Source organism: Myotis brandtii, unplaced genomic scaffold (genome assembly GCF_000412655.1).
Source record: "Myotis brandtii unplaced genomic scaffold, ASM41265v1 scaffold463, whole genome shotgun sequence".
NCBI classification, from domain to species: Eukaryota; Metazoa; Chordata; class Mammalia; order Chiroptera; family Vespertilionidae; genus Myotis; species Myotis brandtii.
Window position 1 is genome coordinate 308,659 of NW_005367694.1, and position 21,502 is coordinate 330,160.

Genomic DNA, 21,502 nt, shown 5'->3' on the forward strand with positions numbered 1-21,502 from the left:
TTTTTTTTTAAAGTATGTACTTTAGGGTATAAGCTATGCTATTATAACAGAGAGAGATCCCCAAATAAAAAAAGGCTGAAATGAGGTATCATCTTTCTCTCTCTCAGAACAGTCCAGAGGGAGGTATGTTCCAGGGTGAGTGTTATTCCAGTTACCTGTCACTGCATAAAACAGCAATCACTGCTTTTTTGCTCATGGATCCTGTGGGTCAGGAATTTAGACAGGGCATAGTCTGGATAACTTGACTGTGCTCTGTGATGCCAAGAGGCCGTGGCTGGGAAGACTTGAATAGCTGGCAGTAACTCCCATGGCTGGGGCTGGAGTCATCTGGAGGTTTCTGTGCCTCTGTGTGCCTGAGCTGGAATGACAAGAAGGTTTGTCATTCCAGTGAGGACTGTTTATCCGAGTATCTACCTGTGACGACTCCATGTAATTAGGGTTTCCATACAGCATGGTAGCCTCAGGGTAGTTGAACTTTTTGCTCTAAGAGTGAGTGTTTCCGTAAGTAAGGCCAAAGCATATGTCTTTTTACGACATGTTCTCAGAAATTATATAGTGTCACTTTTGCTCTATCTATATATATATCTATCATCTATCTATCTAGCTATGTGGTCAAGCCAGCCACAAGCCTACGTATATTTAAGGGGAGAGAACAGAGACCCCCACCTCTCGATGTGAGGATTGCTAAAGGATGGGCGATCAAGTTTTTAAACCATTACAGGTTGGAAGCTCCGTCATAGGAGGTCATGTGGGATCCTTGTTGGTTTGGCGAGGGAAGGCACAGTGGGCTTTGCTATTTGTATCATGTAGCTTTCATCTCTGGTTTCAATGTAACGGGACCCGTAGCTGCCATATGCCAGCCAGGGGAAGGGGGAGTGGAGGCCAAGCAGTCCCTTATAAAAATGTAATTCAGAACTACACATCACTTCTGTCCACCTCCCACTGGCGAACTCTTAGTCAGACTGCTACCTCTAGCTGCAAGGGAGGCTGAGAAATGTAGTCTGTAGGCCACATGTCTAGCTATAGGTCTGTGGGGTCCTTTTGGTAAAACGCAGCAAAGGAGAATAAATATTAGGGACAATTAGTGTTTGCAAGTGTGTTTTTCACATATATGTCTATATATTTATGTGTATATATAGAAATAGGTCTATATAAAATATAGAAATATGTAGATACATAGAACAGTCTGGAAGAATACATAGGAAAAGGTCTAGAAGCAACTGGCAACTGTGGTTACTTCTGGGGATGGGGGAGAAGGACAGGGATGTGTTCAAAGCTGACTCCAGCCATAACTGTTGTGTTTTAATGTTTTATAAGGATAATGTCTTCCCATTTTACTTTGAAATTAAATATTAATTCAAGCTGAAGAGGGCCTGGTAAGCATCTGGCTGCTGATGTTGCAGTCTTGGTCTTATCTCCCCGTGGTGGCACCCAACCCCAAAGAGTGCCATGGAGGTCACATGGCTCTTATCTTCCAGGAGCCGCAGCTGATGTTGCCCGGACACTCAGTCCAACGGCCCCACCTTCTTGAGGACCGTAGTCAGGGGGTCTCTGCCCCCGTCCTCCCCATGGAGACCCCCTGACTAGACTGCAGTAGATATTGGTTGTAAGTGGATGGCTGTTTTGGGACTGAAGAATTCAAAAGTGATTAAAACACAGCCTGTCTCTCTACAGATCGCTCATTATTAACTACAGATAGAAAGCTGGTCGCTGTGCAACGGGGAAAGCAGGTGGCACCGCCTCCTCTAAGCAGTTAGCGTTAACATCACGGACACTGTGTCCCTCCGGATGGGAGACGCTGAGGACACAGTGTCACTTTAGTGGCATTCTTGCTCCAACAGCATAACCCAGGTCCAATCATGAAGAAACAACAGACCAACCCAGGCGGAGGGACATGCCCCAAAACTAGACTCAACTCCTTAAAAAATGTGGATGTCACGAAAGACAGAGAAAGGCTGAGGAGCTGTGCTAGACTAAAGGAGGCTAACGATGCAAGCATTAGTACAAGGCAGGAGCCTGAGTCGGGTCCGGGATCTGGGGGGACATTGCCATCAATGGACAGTTAGCAAGATGTGAGGTCATGGTATTGTGTGGGATCAAGGTTGCATTGTCTGAATTTGGTCATTGTACTGTGGATGTCAGAGAATGTCATCATTCTTAGGAAATGCACAACGAAGGATTGCGGAGTAAAGAGCATGTTGTCTATCTATAGCTAACTCCCAAATGGTTTAGAAAAGGAGGAGGCAGACTTTTTTTTGGCACAAAAGCCAAATAGTGAGGACTCTAGGCTCTGCAGGCCATATGGTCTTTGTCATAACTACTCACTCTGCTGTTGTAGTTTCCAGAGAGGCCCCAGACAATATGCAAATGAACGGGTGTGGCTGGGCTCTATTATGGCTACTGAAATTTCAAATTTCGTATACTTTCATGTCACAAACTATTCTTCTGATTTGTTTCAACCAAGGAAAAACCATTGTTAACTTACTGCCCGCACAAAAATCTGGATTTGGCTGGATTTGGCCCGTGGGCTATAAATTCCTGTTGCCTGATATCGAAAAAGAACACACACACACACACACACACACACACACACACACACACACGGCGAGGGTGGCGGTGGTGGTGGTGGTGGTGGTGGTGCGTAAAGCAAATATGGAAAGATGGTGTAATGCTAACAGTTGGTGAATCTGGGTGAAGGGTAGAGGGGAGTTCTTTCTACTCTTCTTAGAATGCTTCTGCAAGTGTGAAATTATTTAAAGATAAAAAGTTAAATAAAATAGCAATGGGATTTTCCTCTCTGGGAGGCCAGCAAGGAGCAACGGTATGATACTGTTTGAATCTGAGGGACTGAGCCCTCTCGTCTGGGAGCCAAGGGAGACTTGCTCACCGCGTGCTTCAGTGTTCCCCCTAATTGCTATCTACTCATTTCATTTTCTTCACTTCTCCCTTATCTGCTGGCTTACCCTGCATATTTAGGGACCTTGCTTGGCAGGCATGAATGAGAATTTAGGCTCTGTCCTCACTGTTGGACCATCTCCTTTTTCTCTCCCTCTACTAAATACAGTTCTCCTCCAGCCACTTAAATGTGTTCATTGGATTATTGTATTTAATTTCATGGCTCCCGTCCCTCACATTGGTTTCTCCAAATGGTTAGTATTTGTCTTAGGTGATCAGATTAGAGGCAAGGGCTTGATTCCCGGCACATGGCACTATTTGGGGGAGGTGCATTGTTGTGGCAGCAATGCCGAGAAGTTACTGTGTTCCTTTCTCCCAGCTTTGGGGCAAAGTCTCTTGTATTTCTTGTGGCCCTGACTGGTTATTTCCAGGAATGAGGTATTGAGTTAATTGGAGCGACTGTGCCCGGGGTAGGCAGGGTTGGCTGTAAGGGAAGGGGTATGACCTTTCCTTAGTTGATGTGGTAAGAACTCTCTTCATTGCCAGGATCAGAAACCCAACTCAGACCAGCCTCACTGAAAAGGAATTTATGAATTCATATAACCAAGAGTATTGAATAGCATTACACTCAGACCTGGTTAGATCCAAGGGCTGAAATGAGGCTATGAGAATTCTGTCTCTCACCATGTCTCAGGTCTGTTTTCCTGTTTGGCTTTATTCTTAGGCAGGCTCTCCCCACCCAGCAACCCCATGTGTACATGCTATCAGATGAGCAAACCCAGGAGAAAGAGGGCATCTCTACACCAGTTCTTCCAGCAGGGTCCCAGGGCTGACTCTCAGTGGCCCATTTAAGCCTTGTGTCCATGTTTGAACCAGTTGCCAAGGGATTGGAAGATACTGATTGGTCAGGCCTGGATCACATGACTACTCTTGGAATGAGGACTGTCAGCTCTACTGGAACCATCTGGACTAAGAATTGACAAGAAGTGGCCCTTCAAAGTCAGACCTAGTTGCTGTTACCATTAGGAAGGAAGGGACTTGGGCAAGAAAGAAAACAGTAATTCCTTATTACACAAGGGCTGTGCTGTGCACCTTCCCCAATTCCAGTCCCAGTTTTCTAAGCCACAGATTTGATAGTTGTACTTGTATCGTCCTAGCTGTCAAATTGTGAGCTCTGCAATCATGTCCCCTGACACAAACAATGACAAATGACCTGTTGGTGTTCTCCTCTACGCCCTGCCCGGGCTGCTCCATCCCTCAGGAAACGCACAGGATCTACAGGCAGAAGTTGGAGGAGCTGACTGCGCTCCAGACTTTGTGTAGCAGCTCCATCAGCAAGCATAAGACGCGACTGAAGGACCTGAAGCGCACGCTCCAGAGGTAGGCGGGGCTGCGATTCAAAGCTCCCCTGGTTCTAAGGGTCAGAAACCCAGCTCAACACTGGCTTGAGCAGAGAATGGAAAATTTTAAAAAAAAAATTTTTTTTTATTGATTTCAGAGAAGAAGGGAGAGGGAAAGAGAGATAGAAACATCAATGATGAGAGACAATCATTGATCAGCTGCCTCCTGCATGCCCCACACTGAGGATCAAGCCTGGGTCATGTGCCCTGACCAGGAATTGAACTGTGACCTCCTGGTTCATAGGTAGATGCCCAATCACTGAGCCATGCCAGCCAGACAGAGAATAGAAATTTTAATGGAAAAAACCCAGAAGTGGCTTTAGGATCCAGGGGTCAAAGGATGTTTTTAGGAATCTGTTTTTTTCCTCTAAATTCTGCATTTCCCTAGATTGGCTTCACTCTATGACTAACCATCCATCCTCTCATGGTCACTGAGATGGCCACCAGCAGTGCCAGGCTCATATCCTGCAGCCTTTCTTCCTACTGGCTTGGGCACCCCAGCCTAAGGAGAACTTGTCTTTTAGCACAAGTTCTGGGAGCAGTTCTCATTGCCTGGAATTGGTCATGTGCCCATTCTTTGAACCAATCAAATCACCAAGACTGGTTAGGCAAGACTTGGTCATATGCTTAGTTTATGGACCTTGGGAATGGGGCAGCCCTACTTAAACCACATGGAGGGGGAAGAGGATGACAGGTAGTTCCCCAGAGGAAAACTGTTATAAGAAGTCCTGCTGGGCAGGTAAACATTAACTACACTTCTCAGGCCCGTGGGGGCTCCCTACACCAGGCTGTCTGATGTAGGGGGTAAGAGGTCTGGCTTCCCTGGTGGAGATACACTTGAGCTCATCACTGAGGTCAGGAGGCCAGGATTACATGTTCCGTTTCCAGTCCTTGTGTCTTTCTGGTTTCGGAAGTGCTCTCATCCCCCGTAGGCGAACAGGTCCAGTGGATGCTGTGATCCCTCAGTCGGGCAGACATCTGAGGCTCTGAATGGCTTGTCCCAGGTCACTTACATGGGCTTCTATTCCAGAGTGTGTGGCTCGGGGTCACTTTTTCCCTTCCCTCGTGGACAATTTTTGGGAAGGTTATTGATTGTACCCCTAGCCTTAGCTGACCATTTGGGAAACGGAGGCCCATTAGTCGTGGGGTAAAGTGTCAATGGTTTAATGCAGTGACATCGCCACTCTTGGAAAAGCACATCTTACCGATGGCAGGACTTCAGAGTCTCTTACATCTGCCGAGGGTTTTTCAGCCTTGGCACGAACGATAATTCTCGGCTGTCGGGGGCTGCCCTGTGCGTTATAGAATGTTTAGCAGCATTGCTGGCCTCTGCCCACAGATGCCAGTAACACCCTCCACTCGGTCTTGACAACCAAAAAGTTCCAGACATGGCCACTGAGAACCACTGGGTAGAAGGTTGGCCCCTGACTTAGGTTCTTACACTGAAGACAACCCCTGCTCCCAGAATGTCTGTGACTTGTTTTTCTAGTCTTGAAAGACTAATAATTAGACCTTGATTAGTTTACTGTTTATGCTGTTTTCTTTTTTTATTTTATTTTTATTGTTGACACTACTATAGATGTCCCCATTCCCCGCCCTACCCTTTGCCCACCTCTACCCAGCCCCCTGACTGCTTATACTTTTATTTTTATTATTTTTTATTTAAAAATATTTTTATTGATTTCAGTGAGGAAGGGAAAGGGAGAGAGAGTTAGAAACATCAATGATGAGAGAGAATCATTAATCGGCTGCCTCCTGCACGTGCCCCACTGGGGGTCGAGCCCGAAACCGGGCATGTGCCCTGACTGGGAATCAAACCGTGACCTCCTGGTTTATAGGTCGAAGCTCAACCACTGAGCAACGCTGGCCAGGCTGCTTATTCTTTTAAAGTGCCATCCTGTCTCCCTCTTAGTAATCTTCAGCTTATTCCTGTAGAATAGCGAGCAGAGCCCCAGTCCCTTTGTGTCCCAGCTTAGTTTGCAAAAGACATTGACATATAATAATTCTTCTCTATTGTAAGCTTTCCATTTAGTTTACTCCCCATGATTAAATCAAAGTCATTTGGAAAAAAAGAATAGTGAGAGGAATAATATTGCTAGTAGTTTTCCACTGTGCTAAATACTTTAAATTGCATTTACTCATTTTCTTGTCGCAGTGGTATTTCCAGAAGGTCGTCTTGATATTATTCCTATTTTTTTAAATAAGGAAAATAAGGCAGAGAGGTTAAAAGACATTCACAAGGTCACAAGGCTTAGCAGGGAGCTTGCATCAAACCCAGGGAATACAGGTGGAGATTGAGATTGCGAGAAACATTGAGAGGGAAGAGTGGGAGGGCAGTGGCCAGAGCTTCCAGGTTTTTCTCCAGGCTGGTAACGCCCCTGCTTCTTCTATGCCCACACCTCTGACCGCAGGTACAAGCGCCGTGCCAGTCTGGAGGAGGCGGAGCTGGTTCAGCAGATAGATGTCACCATCAAGGAGCGGCAGAACATCTTCTTTGACATGGAGGCCTACCTGCCCAAGAAGAATGGGTAGGAGCTGGGAACTTACACACCCCACTGCCCACCCCCTGCTGGGGCAGACACCCAGGTCTAGGATACCTGATCTGCATAATTCTCACCTTCCCATTAGGGCTTGAGGTTGAGGGGGAAAGACAGAAGTGAGGGCAGGAAAGAGAAGGAGGCTTCCTCACATGTTTCTCCATGGACACTCTGGGTCAGGCACTGACTGGGCGGGACTGGGAGGGAGCCTTCTGGGGCTGGAAGTGTTTTATTCTTTGATCTGGGTGTTGGTTGCAGGGATGCATAAATATGTACAAATCTATCACGTTGTATACTTAAGACTTGTGTACTTTTTTAAAAATTGAGTTTTAGAAAAAGAGAAGAAGGGAGAGGGAGAAAGAAGCACCAATTTGCTGTTCCACTTATTTATGCATTCATTGGTTGATTCTTATAAAAAATGCGCCCTGATGGGTTTTGAACCTGCAACCTTGGTGTGTCTGGTCAATGCTCTAACCAATGGAGCTACTTAGCCAGAGCAAGACTTATGTACTTTTGAAGGTTATGCCTTCATTTTAAAAAGAGCCTGCTTTAAATTGACCTAGATATTGTACATATACCTTCACCTCATTGGCTGGCGCTTAGTCACATGCTCACATTAGCTGCAAAGGAAGCTGGGAAATATGGGGAGGAAAACGGGTCATTCATGACTGTCAAGTGTCACAGTCCTCCCATTCTCTAGTTAATCGTTATTAGAACTCGATGTGAGGCCCATTGTACTGCTGAGTTTAGCATCGTATGTTCTGTGTTGGCTTTTCAGTGCATGCCTATTACGTTTGAATATTTTTGGTTGGGGCTGCCCCCAGGGCTGTTAGGGACGTGGCGACTTCACAGGTCTTTCCTTCCAGGCTCTACTTGAATCTGGTCCTCGGCAACGTGAGCGTGACCCTCCTCAGCAACCAGGCCAAGTAAGTGTCCCAGACGCCCACCCACTGGCTTTACAGAACCCAGGCATTGTGCTTTCAATTCAGGGGAGGTGGGACCAAGCTAGAACTTCTGCGTAAAGGAAAAAACTTTAACAGGTGGTGCTCTGGCTCTTGGTCTCTCTGACTAAGCCCCTGGGAAAGGCTTCCTTCATGGGTTCCATATGTTGGGTGGACAGGACCGCCAGTTTCCCGTGAGAAATGGCTCTGCTCCATTCCTCGTCTCGTCTCATACACTTTTCTCCTGGGAAGCAGACAGTTGTGTCCAGCCACAATCTGTCAAGTTTCTAGGGAGGTGGAGCCGTGGCGTTTTGGGGGAGGGGACCCTGTCTCGCTCCCTAATTGACGTCACAATTCATTTAAGGTCCAGTCTCTCCTTTAGTGGGATCACAAGGTCCTAATGGGGTGTGGTTGGCAGTATGTCAAGGATCCAATGGGGCAAGGGTCCTGCCCCCAATGGGATGTAGTTATACTACCATAAATGTAGTAACAGTCACGCGACCTTTCCCGGGCATGTCTGTTGCCGTAGATTTGCCTACAAGGACGAGTATGAGAAGTTCAAGCTCTACCTGACCATCATCCTGCTCCTGGGGGCTGTGGCCTGTCAATTTGTCCTTCACTACAGGTAAGGCAGCGTGGCAGTGGGGGACATGCTGGGGTGAGAGGGGACTGTGAGGGAGGGATCCAGGGTCCCTCCTGCATCCACCGTGTTTGTGTGATGAGGTGTCGATAGAGAAGGGCCGTTTCTCATGAGAAATAGCAGTCCTGTTCGCCGTAATCCCTCCAATAATATCTACTAAAGGGCTGCTGCAGAGGCCTCGAGTGCAGTCAGGAAAAAGCCCAGTTTGGCCATGTTCGCACAATGGAATAGTATTTGGCCGTAAAAGGAAATGACGTTCTGACACAGGCTACAGCACAGATGAATCTGGGAAACATTACAGGGTGAGGCAAAAGTGGGTTTACAGTTGTGAGTATGTGAAACACAGAGTTTATTCTCGTATTGTTGTTTATTAATGATGGTGTTATTTTCCATAAGAAAACTGTAAACCTCCGTTTGTATGTTAAGTGAAAGAAGCTGGTCACAAAAGGTCACATAGCGTATGATTCCATTTATGTGAAATGTTGAGAACAGGTAAATCCATAGAGACTGACAATAGATTAGTGGATGCCAGCGGTTGGCGGGGGCAGGGAATGGGAAGGGACTGCAGATGGGTATGGGTTTCTTTGGGAGTGATGAGAATGTTCTGGAATTAGGTAGTAGTGATGGATGCACAACATTGTGAATACACACACACACACACAAACACCAAATGTATACTTTAAAAGGGTGAATTTTATGGTATGTGAGTTATATATCTCAATTACAAAAAGAAAGAGGGAGGAAGGGAACAAAAAGCAAGGAAAGAAAGAGAGAGGGAATAGGTCACAGAGAACCTTGGTTTGCTCGTGGCTTTGAGACTAATTGGCTGTTACCATAGGCAGGTTCCCTCTGGGGGCCTCCATGTCCCCATCTGTAAAACGAGGGTGACACCAGTGCCCACCTCACAGGGTTCTCACGTGTTAACACTGTACGTGGAGGGCTCTGTCCAGCATGTGCCACCCAGCAGTGCATTGAGGACAAGGCCAGGGGCTGAAGCCACACTGCCCCAGGGGGTTTCATGTCTCCATGTGGTTTTCTGCCCCAGGGGAGGCGGCCAAGCACAGCTTGGGCATTTGGCCCAGGTGTTAAGGGTTTATTTCCTAGCAGACGCTTGGCTGGGAGTCCACTTGCTGGTCTGGCCACTTGAATGTCCAAAACAAAGGCTCATTTAGGCCCTGGACCCGTGCCTGCCTTGCTGCCTTGGGCCTGGCCCGTTTCCCTGGAGGGCAAAGGCTGCACCCATCAGTAATGCCAGCTCACATGCCCCTCTGGAAGGGGGTGAAAGTTCTCAATGAGCAACCAGATTCCTGTGCTGGGACCTCTGGGCCCTCAGAGGGCAGACCTGTGGTGTGTTGTGCAGTCAGTTCCAGGGCTCACTGAGGGCCTGGATGTTCCCACTGCTCCCCACCCCGTTCTGTCTTCCTTTCCAAGGGGTGTCGTAACAAGCACCACAAGCTGGTGCCTCGAAACAACAGAAACAGATCCTCTCCAGTCTGGAGGCCACAAGCCTGAAATGAGGTGTGGGTGGGACGGTGCTCCCTCTGCAGGCTGAGTGCTTCCTTGCTTTTCCAGCTCCTGGTGGTCGCTGGCCACCTTTCGTGTTCCGTGGCTTAAAGCTGTTTCACTCCGGTCTCTGCCTCACGTGCCTCAGTCTTGCCAGGTGGCCTCCTTCCCTGTGTTTTTATGAGTCTCTCTCATGACCTTCTTAGGAGGATACCAGTCCTTGGATTTAGGGCCCACCCTAACCCAGTGTGACCTCCTCTTAACTAATTACATTTACAAGGATCCAATTTCCAAATAAGGTCATATTCTGAGGTCCTGATGCTTAACCTTTGGCAAATAACTTAACCTTGCCCTGCTTTGGGAGGATAACAGGTCTTGCTGGCATGACTCAGTGGTTGAGCATCGACCTATGAACCAGGAGGTCACGGTTTGATTCCCGGTCAGGACATATGCCCTGGTTGGAGGCTCGATCCCCAGTGTGGGGCGTGCAGGAGGCAGCCAATCAATGATTCTCTCTCATCATTGATGTTTCTATTTCTCTCTCCCTCTCCCCTCCTCTCTGAAATCAATAAAAATATATATTTTTAAAAAGACAAAGTCCCATCAGCAGATGAGTAGATTAAAAAACTGTGGTACATTTGCACAATGGAATTCTACGCCGCTATAAAAAAGAAGGAACTTTTACCATTTGCAACAGCATGGATGGCACTGGAGAGCATTGTGCTAAGCGAAATAAGCCAGTCGGAGAAAGATAAATATCACATGATCTCACTCATATGTGGGATATAATGATCAACATAATTTGATGAACAAGAATAGATCCAGAGACAAATGGTAGGGAAAGCGGGGGAGGTTAGAGAGCAACCTAAGGACTTGTATGCATGCATATGACTGGGGGAGGGGTGTCAATTGGGGAAAAAGGAGACATATATAAAACTGTAGACAGTAAAAAAAAAATGTTTTTTTTAAAGTGAGGAAAAGGGGAGCTACCCAGCAGCACGGTGGTGAGGATGAGATGAGGTACACCTATGGCATTCAGATGTGACCTGGCACACAAGCAGTCGTTATGGCCACCGTTATTTCCCGCTACGCTGGGCAGGCAGGGAAAAGATCACAGCCTAATGTCCTGAGCATCCTGGGAGCAGGAGTTTCTTTCCTTACTCTGCCCCCTTCAGATCATTTCCTTGCTGGGTGCCCCACCCACAGGTTGTTGTGGGCTGGGTGGTCAGGGAAGGAGGGAAACCTCAGCTAGAGCCTTAAGGGCAGGTAGGATTCAGGTGGGAAGGTGAGGAGGGGGCATGAGCATTCTAGGGGGAGAGACACCTAAGGGGCAGACCCCCTCTGCCTTCCCGGGCATCCGGGGGTTCTGGAGGCCCCCTGTGTGAGCAGCCCTTGGCCTGGTTCTCTGTTCCGTTGCAGTGGGGCTGGGACAGCCGTCCCTGGTTCTCATGCCTGCTCCCCTCCGGGGGCTGTTTCTCCCCACAGGGTAACGGACGAAGTCTTTAACTTCCTACTGGTGTGGTATTACTGCACCCTGACGATTCGGGAGAGTATTCTTATCAGCAACGGCTCGAGGTAATTGGGGGCCCAGCTTTATGGGGGGCGTAGCGGCAGCCAAAGGGAACTCTGTCATGGAAGAGGCAGGTGAGGGCTGCTACCCTCAGCTGCATTCCCTTCCTCCTCGGGGAGCCGTGACATTTCACACACAGGAAGGAGGAAAACCGTGCCTGCTACTGCAGCAGCCTCGCTTGCCATGGTCAGTCTCGTGTTTACAAGAAACCCTAACTCAATATAACAGGACATTATTTTCTCATATTAAGAAACAGGTCCTTGGGGGCTGACGCAGGTAAAGGCTTAATCCAGGTGCTCAGTGTCATCAGGATCCGCTTTCTCTCTGTCTCTCACCTCTGCCTTCTTGTGATGTCTATTCTCAGGTTCTAGGTAGAGTTATCAGTTCCAAGCTCACGTCTTTATTTTTAGCATTCCCAGCAAAATAGGGCACATTCCTCTCTCGCAAGGTGTCTCACTGGGTCCTCTTGGTGTTCATTAGATCATGTGCCAATCACTGTAGCCAGAGAATGCACTTCTCTGATTGGCTGGGCTTGAGCCTCCTGCCCACCCCTCTAGCTGTCATTGGAAACCTAGAAGCTGAGTGTCAGGAGGGCCTGGTTCCCCACAGGAAAATTGGGATGAGGTCACTAGATGAGTGGATGAGCGGATTCTGGTGACAAGAGGGATGGTCCCCCACAGGGAGAGGAGTCTCAGGACTCTGTTGAGATCCATGGCTTGCCTTCCCCCTTCAGGACCTACTTTCCACAGTTATGATTCCTTTTTGGGGTGGCCATTTGAACCTCTGCACACCATTCTTGTCCCTATCATTTCCCAAAACACGAAGGAACAACTTTCCAAACCCTTCCTCCTTCCTCCCTCCCAGGGGCTATAAAGAACAACCAGGAGCATGTATTTAATCCAAACCCTCAAATAATTTGCCACCTTCTCACTTTTCTGCCCAGTGGTCTCTAAGCAGGGCCTTACTCTGGACATAGAGCCATGAGGTAAGGACAGAGGAACGGCGGTTCCTAAGTACACAGCCCTGTAGCATGTAGCCTGTTAGAAAAGATCAGTGTTTCTCAAACTGCACTCATTCCTGTCCCATCCACGCCATTTTTGCCATGTCCTTGTATCACCTAGATGATCATTTCCCCACATTTTATTTTTTATTACATTTTTAAATTTTAAAAAATTGCTTTTTAGAGAGAGAGGAAGGGAGAGGGAGAGAGAGAGAGAAGCAACAATTTGAGAGTGAAACATCGATCAGCTGCCTCCTGCACACCCCCCACCAGGGATTGAGCGCAGATCCCAGCATGTGCCCTGACCAGGAATCGAACCTGCAACCTTTCGTGCGCTAGACGACGCCTAACCAACTGAACCACACCGGTCAGGGCATCATTTTTCCCACATTCTAAATCAGCCGTCTCCTTTTTTTTTTTTACTTAAATAAATATTTGTTTTAAAAGGAAGCTTTATTTCACCACTTTACATGGAAAACCAGCATCAATTACAGGAAAGAGGAAGTAGTATAAAAATATCTTTTTGTTTTCATTGTCTAATTTATTGAAGGCTCTGGGCTTGAGGCTTGTGTTTTTCCTTATGTGTGTTTGTTCATGTGCAGAAAGGGAGACGAATGGATGTAGAGACGCATTTAAGATATACTAGCATCTAACCAAGACCATCTCCTCGACTTAATCAGGAGAACGGAAAGAGATATAATTCAGTATCATCTGGTGCAAGCATGAGTTTGACATGCTTGATCTAGTGTTACACTCAAATGTCATCTACAACTCAGTGATACACACCCCATGCTTTGAGAAACACCGAAGTAGAAAATCTTACCCAATAAATAACATTCATAGTTTGCCTGAATTTTGGTGAATAGTGGCTTTCTGCTTTTAGGTCTGGTTGGAGGGGAGCCAGGGTAGCATTTAGTGGGGAAACGGACCAGGGCATTTGGCAGGGCTTCCTGGTTACTAATGATCTTCCTGTGCCGTCAGTCTTGGAGTCTCACCCTCCTGATGGACTCAGAGTAAGAGTGTTCGGGGCATGCTGTGTCTCTGATGGTCACTAACACTTTAGTAAGTTACTCTGGTCAGCTCTTTTTCTAGGGTGGTAAGCCATGGATGGGAGCAGGACTGAGGGGAGGTCCCTGCACATGTGGGGCACACCAGGAAAATCGGAGGGGACAAAAGGAGGAAGTGGGTTCCAAAGCCAAGCCTAAATATTTGCCTAACGCTTTTAGCTGGGGCTTTTCCAGGGCTTCTCTGGAATGCGTGCTCTGATGGGACAGCAGGAAGTGTTGTCTCTGAGCTTGTAATGCAAAGCTTTGCATGTGGGGCCGCTCTGCCCCCTCACACTTGGCCCTTGAGGGAAAAGCTAAGAAACCAGTAAGAGAGCACAGTGAGGAGGAGAAAGGGGTGAGCTCTACCTTTCTCACCTCTGAAGCATCCCAGGGTCAGCTCAGGCGCTCAGCGTTGCTGCCCCATAAATGCCCCATGGTCTTTGTGGAAATGAATTCAACCCCAGCTCTGTGATGAGGCAGGGTCCGTGGGGCCTTACCGTGTTCTGAGGACAGGTGGAGCTGAGCCATATGGCTTCCTGGAGACTTGGTGCCCAGTTTTGGTGTGACTGAGCCTCTGTCATCTTGTTCCCTGTTGCACTTGGGACCTGAATTAGAGGTACGGTCAGGGAAGCAGGCCTAGAGAGGTGGGGGACTCCCCCCTCGTGGGACGGAGCCACCCTTGCTTTGTGTCTGATGCCTCCCATGTGAGAAGTAACTCATTAGCTTAGTTAGTGCGATAAGCAAGTCAGCTTCCCTTGCAGATTTGCAAATGATTGAAAACCACCTGATAGGAGTAACATGAAGGGGATTTATGGGAGCATATAAATAGTTCAAGGAGGTAAAAAGGGTTCAATGTTAACAGTCCCTCCTCCTTCTCCTTATTCTGTTGTCCCCTGCTCTGGTTCCCAGCAGCCGGGGTCAGCATCCTACTGGATCAGCAACCCCAGAGTCCCTTTCCTTCGCAGATCTAGCTGTAATCTTGAGACAGACTCCTGATTGGCTAGGCACAGGTCACATGCTCATCCCTGAGCCAATCACTGTGGCTGGCTCTAGGTCATGTGCCCAGTTATATTATTCAGCTGCACCCAAGCATCCTGACTGGGAGTGGCCGTGAATAGGTTCCCTGAAAGAAAGCTGAAGCCTGGAACCGAAATGGGGGTGATTGACAGACAGGCAAAACAGCAGATGTCTCCTGCAGTTAGTTCTGGGCCAGAACAAACAATGAATCAGGGATCATATTCATTTTTCTGGCTAGCCAGCCTTGGGCACCTGGCTCTAACAAGCTTTTAAGACATAGTGGTAGCTGGCAACGGAGGGAGCCTCAATGTAGAAGCCATTCCACCAACTGCCCAGATTACAGGAACGGCCTGCAGATGAATAGTGGCTGGTGCGGTATCCTCCACACACATCCAGATGTGGCCAAGGTGTCCTGTAGGGGGGCTGTGGTCTTCCTGGGCACAGTCTGCAGACACCAGGACTTGATGTCCCTACGTTCTGGCAGGAGTGCTCCATGCTTCCCGGGGCATCTACTGTCTGCTCATGAAAAAGCCCGCCCGCCCTGCAAATATCCTTTCTGTCCAAAACAGGCTCGGAGAGTGACTGCTACTGGTGCAGGTTTCTTTCTGGGGTGACAAGCATGTCCTAAAACTGATTGTGGTGACGTAGCACAACTCTGAATCTATATTTTAAATGGGTGAATTGTATGGGTCTGAACTGTATCACAATAAAAATGTTATATAAACACACACACGTGCACAAAACCTGCCCAGAGCCCTGGGATGTGCAGAAGGACGATGGGGCCGGGGACGAAGCAACGTCTAGCCTCTCCCAGTGCCATTGAGTGGCAGCTGTCATCGATGGGCTACGGGCACAGCAAGCTGTGAAATGAAAAGCTGCTGCTCAACCAAGCTTGTTGCCCAGAGCCTGTGTCTGGCTCAGGCCACTCCCAGGTGGAGAGAGGGTGTTTCTCCGGAGAGTTTGGCGACGAGGACAAAGGGGCACGGACTTGCCAGGACCCAAGGACTTGTGTGTGGCTTCGCAGAGAGCTGGGGAGGTTCCAGAGAGGTTTCCTGGGTGCTCTTCAAGCTAAAAGTCTGAGGTGGCCAACTGCCTTTTCTATCAGAAAACCAGTGCCAGGGGCCTCCTAGACTCTGACAGGCAAGACAGGGACACGAAGAGGGAGAGGCGGAACTGGGAAGTGAGTGGACGTCTTATCTTGTCCCATGAACTCCCGTGGCACCTGCAGCCATCTCCTGTCCCCTCTGTGCTGGTGGCATCCAGACCAGGTGTGGCTTTCCCCAGCTGCACCTCCTGGGCATCACCTCATGCATTTCAACATTTACTTCCTACTGTTTACCTAGTGCTGGTCATGCTAGGAATAAAGGAAAAAGCCTTGTCCTTCACCATAACCTTTGAGGGACCCACAGGCCATTGTCTGAACCTGATTTACACCCAGAGCTGTAATGGGACTGCAAAGAGAAGAAGGGATGAGGAAGAGCCAGTCCCTGCTCTTATGATTTCTGTATTCTTGTCGGGAGGTTTTAAGGCCACTTAAACCCCCGTTAGGACAATGCAAATGGAAATCTCCATGACACACCAATTTTTACCTAATAAGTTGGGCAGAAATTTTAAAATTTGGTTTCAGGCGTTGGTGAGGGTTTGGGGAACCAAATTGTCTCCCCTACTGCTGATGGGAGTATAAATTGGGATTGAGATTTGGGGGGGCAACTTCTGAGCCAGTCATCCCGCTTCTTGGAGAAACAATGTCATCACACCAGGGACTTCCATGGGGGTGTCTTGGCAGCACCAAGAATAGTAGTGACAGTTGAGGAGCAACCATGTGGACTGTGGCAGAGTCACATCCTGAAATGCCATGTGACAGATCTATGGGTACCAGCCTGGGAATCCAGATGAGAAAGCCAGTTGCAGGATGATTTAGTTAAAAAGAAAGTCTAATCCAGCAGCTCACCCCCCAAGGCAGCAGGTCCTCGGGCTCCTCCTCCTTGTGAGCAGTGGTGCCCTGGACCCCATCTCCTCGCTTGGCCCCCACCCCAGTGAGAGAGAGAGAGAGAGAGAGCGAGAAAGATATGGCTTGATAACCTCCTATAGATGCCTCTGGTGTCCCAATCACTACACAGCCCCATCCTTGGGAGGAGGGAGCCCTCCTGCTCCCAGGCTGTGTTTGGCAAAGCACATCCCTGCCGCCCTGTGTTCCGTTATCTGAGCTCCCAGAGAGGGACCAGGAAGGGCCAGCAAAGATGCGAGAAAATCTCAGGGACTTTGAAGGGCAAAGGCGTTGGGTCCAGCATCCCTCCCCGGCTGTGGAGTGAGAACCCTGAGCCGGAGGGACACTGGGCTCTGACAACGGGGTCCCCACAGCTTCTGGACTGGGTGGGGTGGAGTCCAGGGCTGGATGCGGGCTTGCAGTGGACGGAGGAGCAGACTCGCCCAGGGTGTGGGCTCCCGGGAGCAGCTGCGGCTGGGGTGGTGTGAGGTGCTGCAAGTGCTGCTGGTAGCTGCAGCTCTGTGTCAAAGTGTTTATTCAGCAAATTTACTGAGCACCTGCTCCGAGCAGGTGCATCAACGAACCAGACAGACAGGAATCTTGCGCTTCTGGCGTTGACATCTGAGTGGGGAAGGGGGTTCAGGAAACAAAGGAAAAAACAGTAAGAATTTCAGACAGCGGTGAGCACCACGAGGAAGAGGCAGCAGGACCGTGTGATCCAGAGTGGGGCTGTCTGGCTGACTTGGATAAAAGGTCGGGGAAGGTCTTGGAGGAGGTGACAGACAGAACTTGAACTTGGACCAGGAAGCCTGTAGGCCAAGGCCTGGGAGCAGAGAGAAAGTACAAAAGGCCCTCCCCATCGGCCAGCGCGGCTTCCATGACAAAATACACAGACTGGGCGGCTCCAACAGCAGAAATCCATTTTCTCTCAATCCTGGAAGCTCCGCATCCGAGACCAGGGGGCCAGCCGGGCTGGTTTCTCCTGAGGCCTGTCCTTGGCTGGCGGACGGTCCCTGTGCCCTCCCGTGGCCTTTGCTCTGTGAGCACGCACACTCCTCGTGCGTCTCCTCTTCTTCTAAGGACACCAGTGCTATTGGATGGGGGCCCATCCTTATGACCTCATTCAGCCTTAGTGACCTCTTAAAAGACTCCCTCTCCTAATGTGGTCACATTGGGGGCTAGCGAGGGCTTCAGTCTGTGAGTTCTGGGGACACACAATTGAGTCCGTAACAGGTCCCGAGGTATCAGTGGTTCGAGGAGGAGGGGACAGGGAGGTGGTTATAGCCGTGCCGAGGTTAGGGCTGCGTGCTCAGGGTGCCTGGAAGCCTCTGTGGGTCTCCTGGCTCATCGATGTGTGGCTGAGTGTGGTTGTGCGTCTTCGTAGGACAGGGAGGAGGACAAAGTCCCCCGCCCACCACACACACAGGCTGGGAAGCTGGGAGGTGCCTGCCTTTCTCTCCCCGCCTGAGCTTTCCCTTCTCTTGTTCTCTCCGAGAATTAAAGGCTGGTGGGTGTCGCACCACTACGTGTCCACCTTCCTATCTGGAGTGATGCTGACCTGGTGAGTGTCTCCTGCCATGCCCCCCACGCCTCCGCTTGCCCTCCCCAGGGGGCCGTGAATGGGGACTAGTCGTGGGTGAGGGGCCCAGATGGCTTTCCAAGGCCCTGGCCCCGGCTGGGCTGACTTCGGGGCCAAGGAGAGTGTGAGCTTACAGCAGAGCCCCAGGGAGTTTTCCTGGAAATGTACCTCCTCCTGCTGGCTGGGGCAGAGGGGACAGGGAGCAAGGCTGGGGCAGAGGGGACAGGGAGCAAGGCTGGGGCAGAGGGGACAGGGAGCAAGGCTGGACAGCAGCACAAGGACAAGGCTGTGGCACCGAGGCGTCAAGCCCAGAGGGAGGGGAGACCTGTGGGAACTTAGGCTTCAAAACTACACGCGGGACACGGGTGCTAGAGAAGGGTAGACACTGGGATTTGGGTTTAAATGTAAAACCTTTTCTTTCTCCCAGCGGGAACAGGATGGGCGGGATGGATGTCTGATTCCCCAGGACCCCTCACCTTCTCCCCCACCTCTCTGCAGGCCCAATGGACTAATCTATCAGAAGTTTCGCAGTCAGTTTTTAGCGTTTTCCATATTTCAGAGTGAGTGTCTCTTGCCTACATTCAGGGGAGGGGGCACGGGGTTCCCTGTGGGTTCCCTGTGGAGGCCCCGTCCCTGGGAGGGGTGTGTCTTTCCTGGAGGGGAGAGGGCACTGGGGGAGGTCCCTGGAAATCCAAAGAGCTACCTGCCCCCCAGGTCAACTCCATCCTACCCCTCCACCCCCAGCCTCTAGCGATGGCCTGCCCCATTGCCCCCCTGGAGCCCCAGTCACTGCCTCTTTCTTCTCCCAACCAATCGCCACCTCTGAGAACCCACTGGTGTTGGGGCACTAACTTTGTTTTCCTTAAAATGGAAATATATGTTCTTTTTTCTCATTTAGGAACAGCCCTGGATTTATATACAATGCACTGCCCCAGGGGTCGGGGAGCTTGAATGGTTGGCGACAGGGAGAGCAAGTTTTCCTTTTCACCATAGACCTGTTTGTTACCTTTGAATTGTATACCGTGTGCATATTGCCCACTCAAAAAAATACAACTTAATTTTTAAATAAAACCCTGCTTACGAACAAGTCCAAATATATAAAGCTGAGAATGAAAATTATGTACTGTCTCGCCCTTGGGGTGACCACTGGTAATAGGTCTATGTCCTTTCTAACATTTTACTCACAAATACGTATATGCATATATACTGCATTATGTATAGTCCACCAACACGGGATCCCTCTGTACATACAGCTTTGCATGTAACCTGGGAAACAATTACCATGGGCTTTTTTCACCCTCAGTACAAGTATCCCATTGTATGGAACTGTCTCTTGTTGATCTGGCATTGCACACAGCTCCTAGCCTGGTGCAAGCCTCTTTTGAGTGCCTACTGCATGCCTAGGGAAGCTCTAGAAGTTTCTATTTGAGAGAGAGGGAGGGGTGTGGGTGGGAGAGGGCTGTACCCTCTGGTCTGTGAAGACCCACCCCTTTGCGGTGGAAGTGTCACTCAATCCTCCGCGTGCTGTGCTCCCCCTGCAGGCTGTGTCCAGTTCCTGCAATATTATTACCAGAGGGGCTGCCTCTACCGGCTGCGAGCTCTGGGGGAAAGGAATCATTTGGACCTCACTGTGGGTGAGTAGCCAGCCGACCTGGGGGGTGGAGGCACAAGTACTGGCCCCTGCCTGCTCCCCCAGATCTGACTCCTAACTCCCCACAGTGGGAGCATGTGCCGGTAAGGACATAACAGAACCTCCCACACATGAAGGCAGGGCTGCTGGCCTCTACCCAAGTTGCTTTTCATAATTCATTATGGATTCTGTTTTAGTGAAGTGTGAGACCAGCTGTGTACCCTCAGTGCTGGCTTCTCTCTTATCCTTTTAAAATGTCTATTTTTTGTCTGTGATTTATAATAAAAATATGCTATATATATGTTAGCCCACTGCTGTTGTACATATATAACCGATGTGTAATATGTCTGCATATAAATATATATCAACATATACATATATACACATTGGGAATGTGTGTGTAACTTTTAAAAATATTTTTTTTATTTATTTAAAATTTTTTATTTATTTCAGAGAGGAAGGGAAAGGGAGAGAATAGAAACATCAATGATGAGAATCATTGATTGGCTGCCTCCTGCACGAGCCCTCAGGATGTGCCCTGGCCAAGAATTGAACCGTGACCACCTGGTTCATAGGTCAGCACTCAGTTGCCGAGCCACCCCGGCCGGCGGTGTGTGTGTAACTTTTTATCTCATAGGGTTGGGTGCCCAATCAGAAAAGCTTGGAGACCTTTCATCTAAGCTCTCAGGGGAAACTATTTTTAATAAAACTCTGCTCTCTTAAGATGGTCATTTCTATTGAATTGCTCCACAAAGTAGGCCTTGCTTTGTCAAGACTCGATTGAAATGATGCATTTGAAAGTTCACTATAAAGTGCAAACTAAAGAAAGTTTTAAAAACAGTCCCTGGCACATCAGCGCTCCGTAAGTGTTGTCAAGCCCACTTGTCCTTGGTGACTTCAGGCTGAGCTGTCAGGCCTGGTGACGGGCGCTCTGCATGCTCTCTGGGTGGTTCTCATGGTGAGCGCTCCCGCACCTGTAAGAGCTGAGGGCTGTCCCCCCGCGCTGTCTGTCTGTGCCTAGCTAATCTAGGGGTGACTGGCACGGCCAAACAGTGGGCGCTTGGTGGGGCCGTGGGGGCAGCCGGGTCCCTCACACAGGCCTTCGCCCTCTCCCTCCTCCACAGAGGGATTCCAGTCCTGGATGTGGCGGGGCCTCACCTTCCTCCTGCCTTTCCTGTTCTTTGGCCATGTGAGTACCCTGGAGTCTGTGGGTGTCCCCTACTCTGGGGTGACCTCCAGGAACACAGTGTCTGTAGCCTCTCCCTCATGTCCCCATTCACCAGCCATCCCCGGGCTGGGCCTCATGGGTTCCCAGGCTATGGCAGGCCCTGGGTCCAGGGAGCCCAAAGGCAGGGCCCAGAACTGGCCCTCAAGCTACTCTGGCCTAGGGTGCCCCAGTTTCATTTGGGGGGTTTCAGTGTCTCAGGGCAGTGGCTACCAGAAGCTGGGGTCCTGGTGCCTCACCTGGGGGTTTCCCATGTGGTGTCCAGGGGAACTGGGACTGAGCAGTGCCCCCCCACCCCCCCTGCAGTTCTGGCAGCTCTACAATGCAGTCACGCTCTTCAAGCTTTCCAGCCACGAGGAATGCAGAGAATGGCAGGTATGGGTGTGTGTGTGTGTGTGTGTGTGTGTGTGTGTGTGTGTGTGTTCCTGGGGAACAGTGTGTATGTGGAGGGGCAGGGGGAGGTCCTGGGGAAGGCTGGGCCGACTTGGGGGAAATTATTTCCGTAGCCGCCTGCCCCCTTTGCTCTCCTCCA

General features: G+C 49.6%; 1 protein-coding gene across 2 annotated transcripts in view; it reads left to right on the forward strand.

The window, feature by feature from the left end:
• TMEM120B (transmembrane protein 120B) overlaps positions 1–21,502 on the forward strand; it is a 47,777-nt gene that overhangs the window by 24,372 nt on the left and 1,903 nt on the right. For both annotated transcript variants that reach the window (XM_005875440.2, XM_005875437.2), the window contains exons 2-11: positions 4,157–4,275; positions 6,707–6,823; positions 7,699–7,758; positions 8,303–8,398; positions 11,402–11,491; positions 18,032–18,097; positions 18,614–18,675; positions 19,657–19,749; positions 20,870–20,934; positions 21,277–21,345. In XM_005875440.2, coding sequence (XP_005875502.1) covers positions 4,157–4,275; positions 6,707–6,823; positions 7,699–7,758; positions 8,303–8,398; positions 11,402–11,491; positions 18,032–18,097; positions 18,614–18,675; positions 19,657–19,749; positions 20,870–20,934; positions 21,277–21,345 — 837 coding nt within the window. The remainder of the gene's footprint in view (positions 1–4,156; positions 4,276–6,706; positions 6,824–7,698; positions 7,759–8,302; positions 8,399–11,401; positions 11,492–18,031; positions 18,098–18,613; positions 18,676–19,656; positions 19,750–20,869; positions 20,935–21,276; positions 21,346–21,502) is intronic.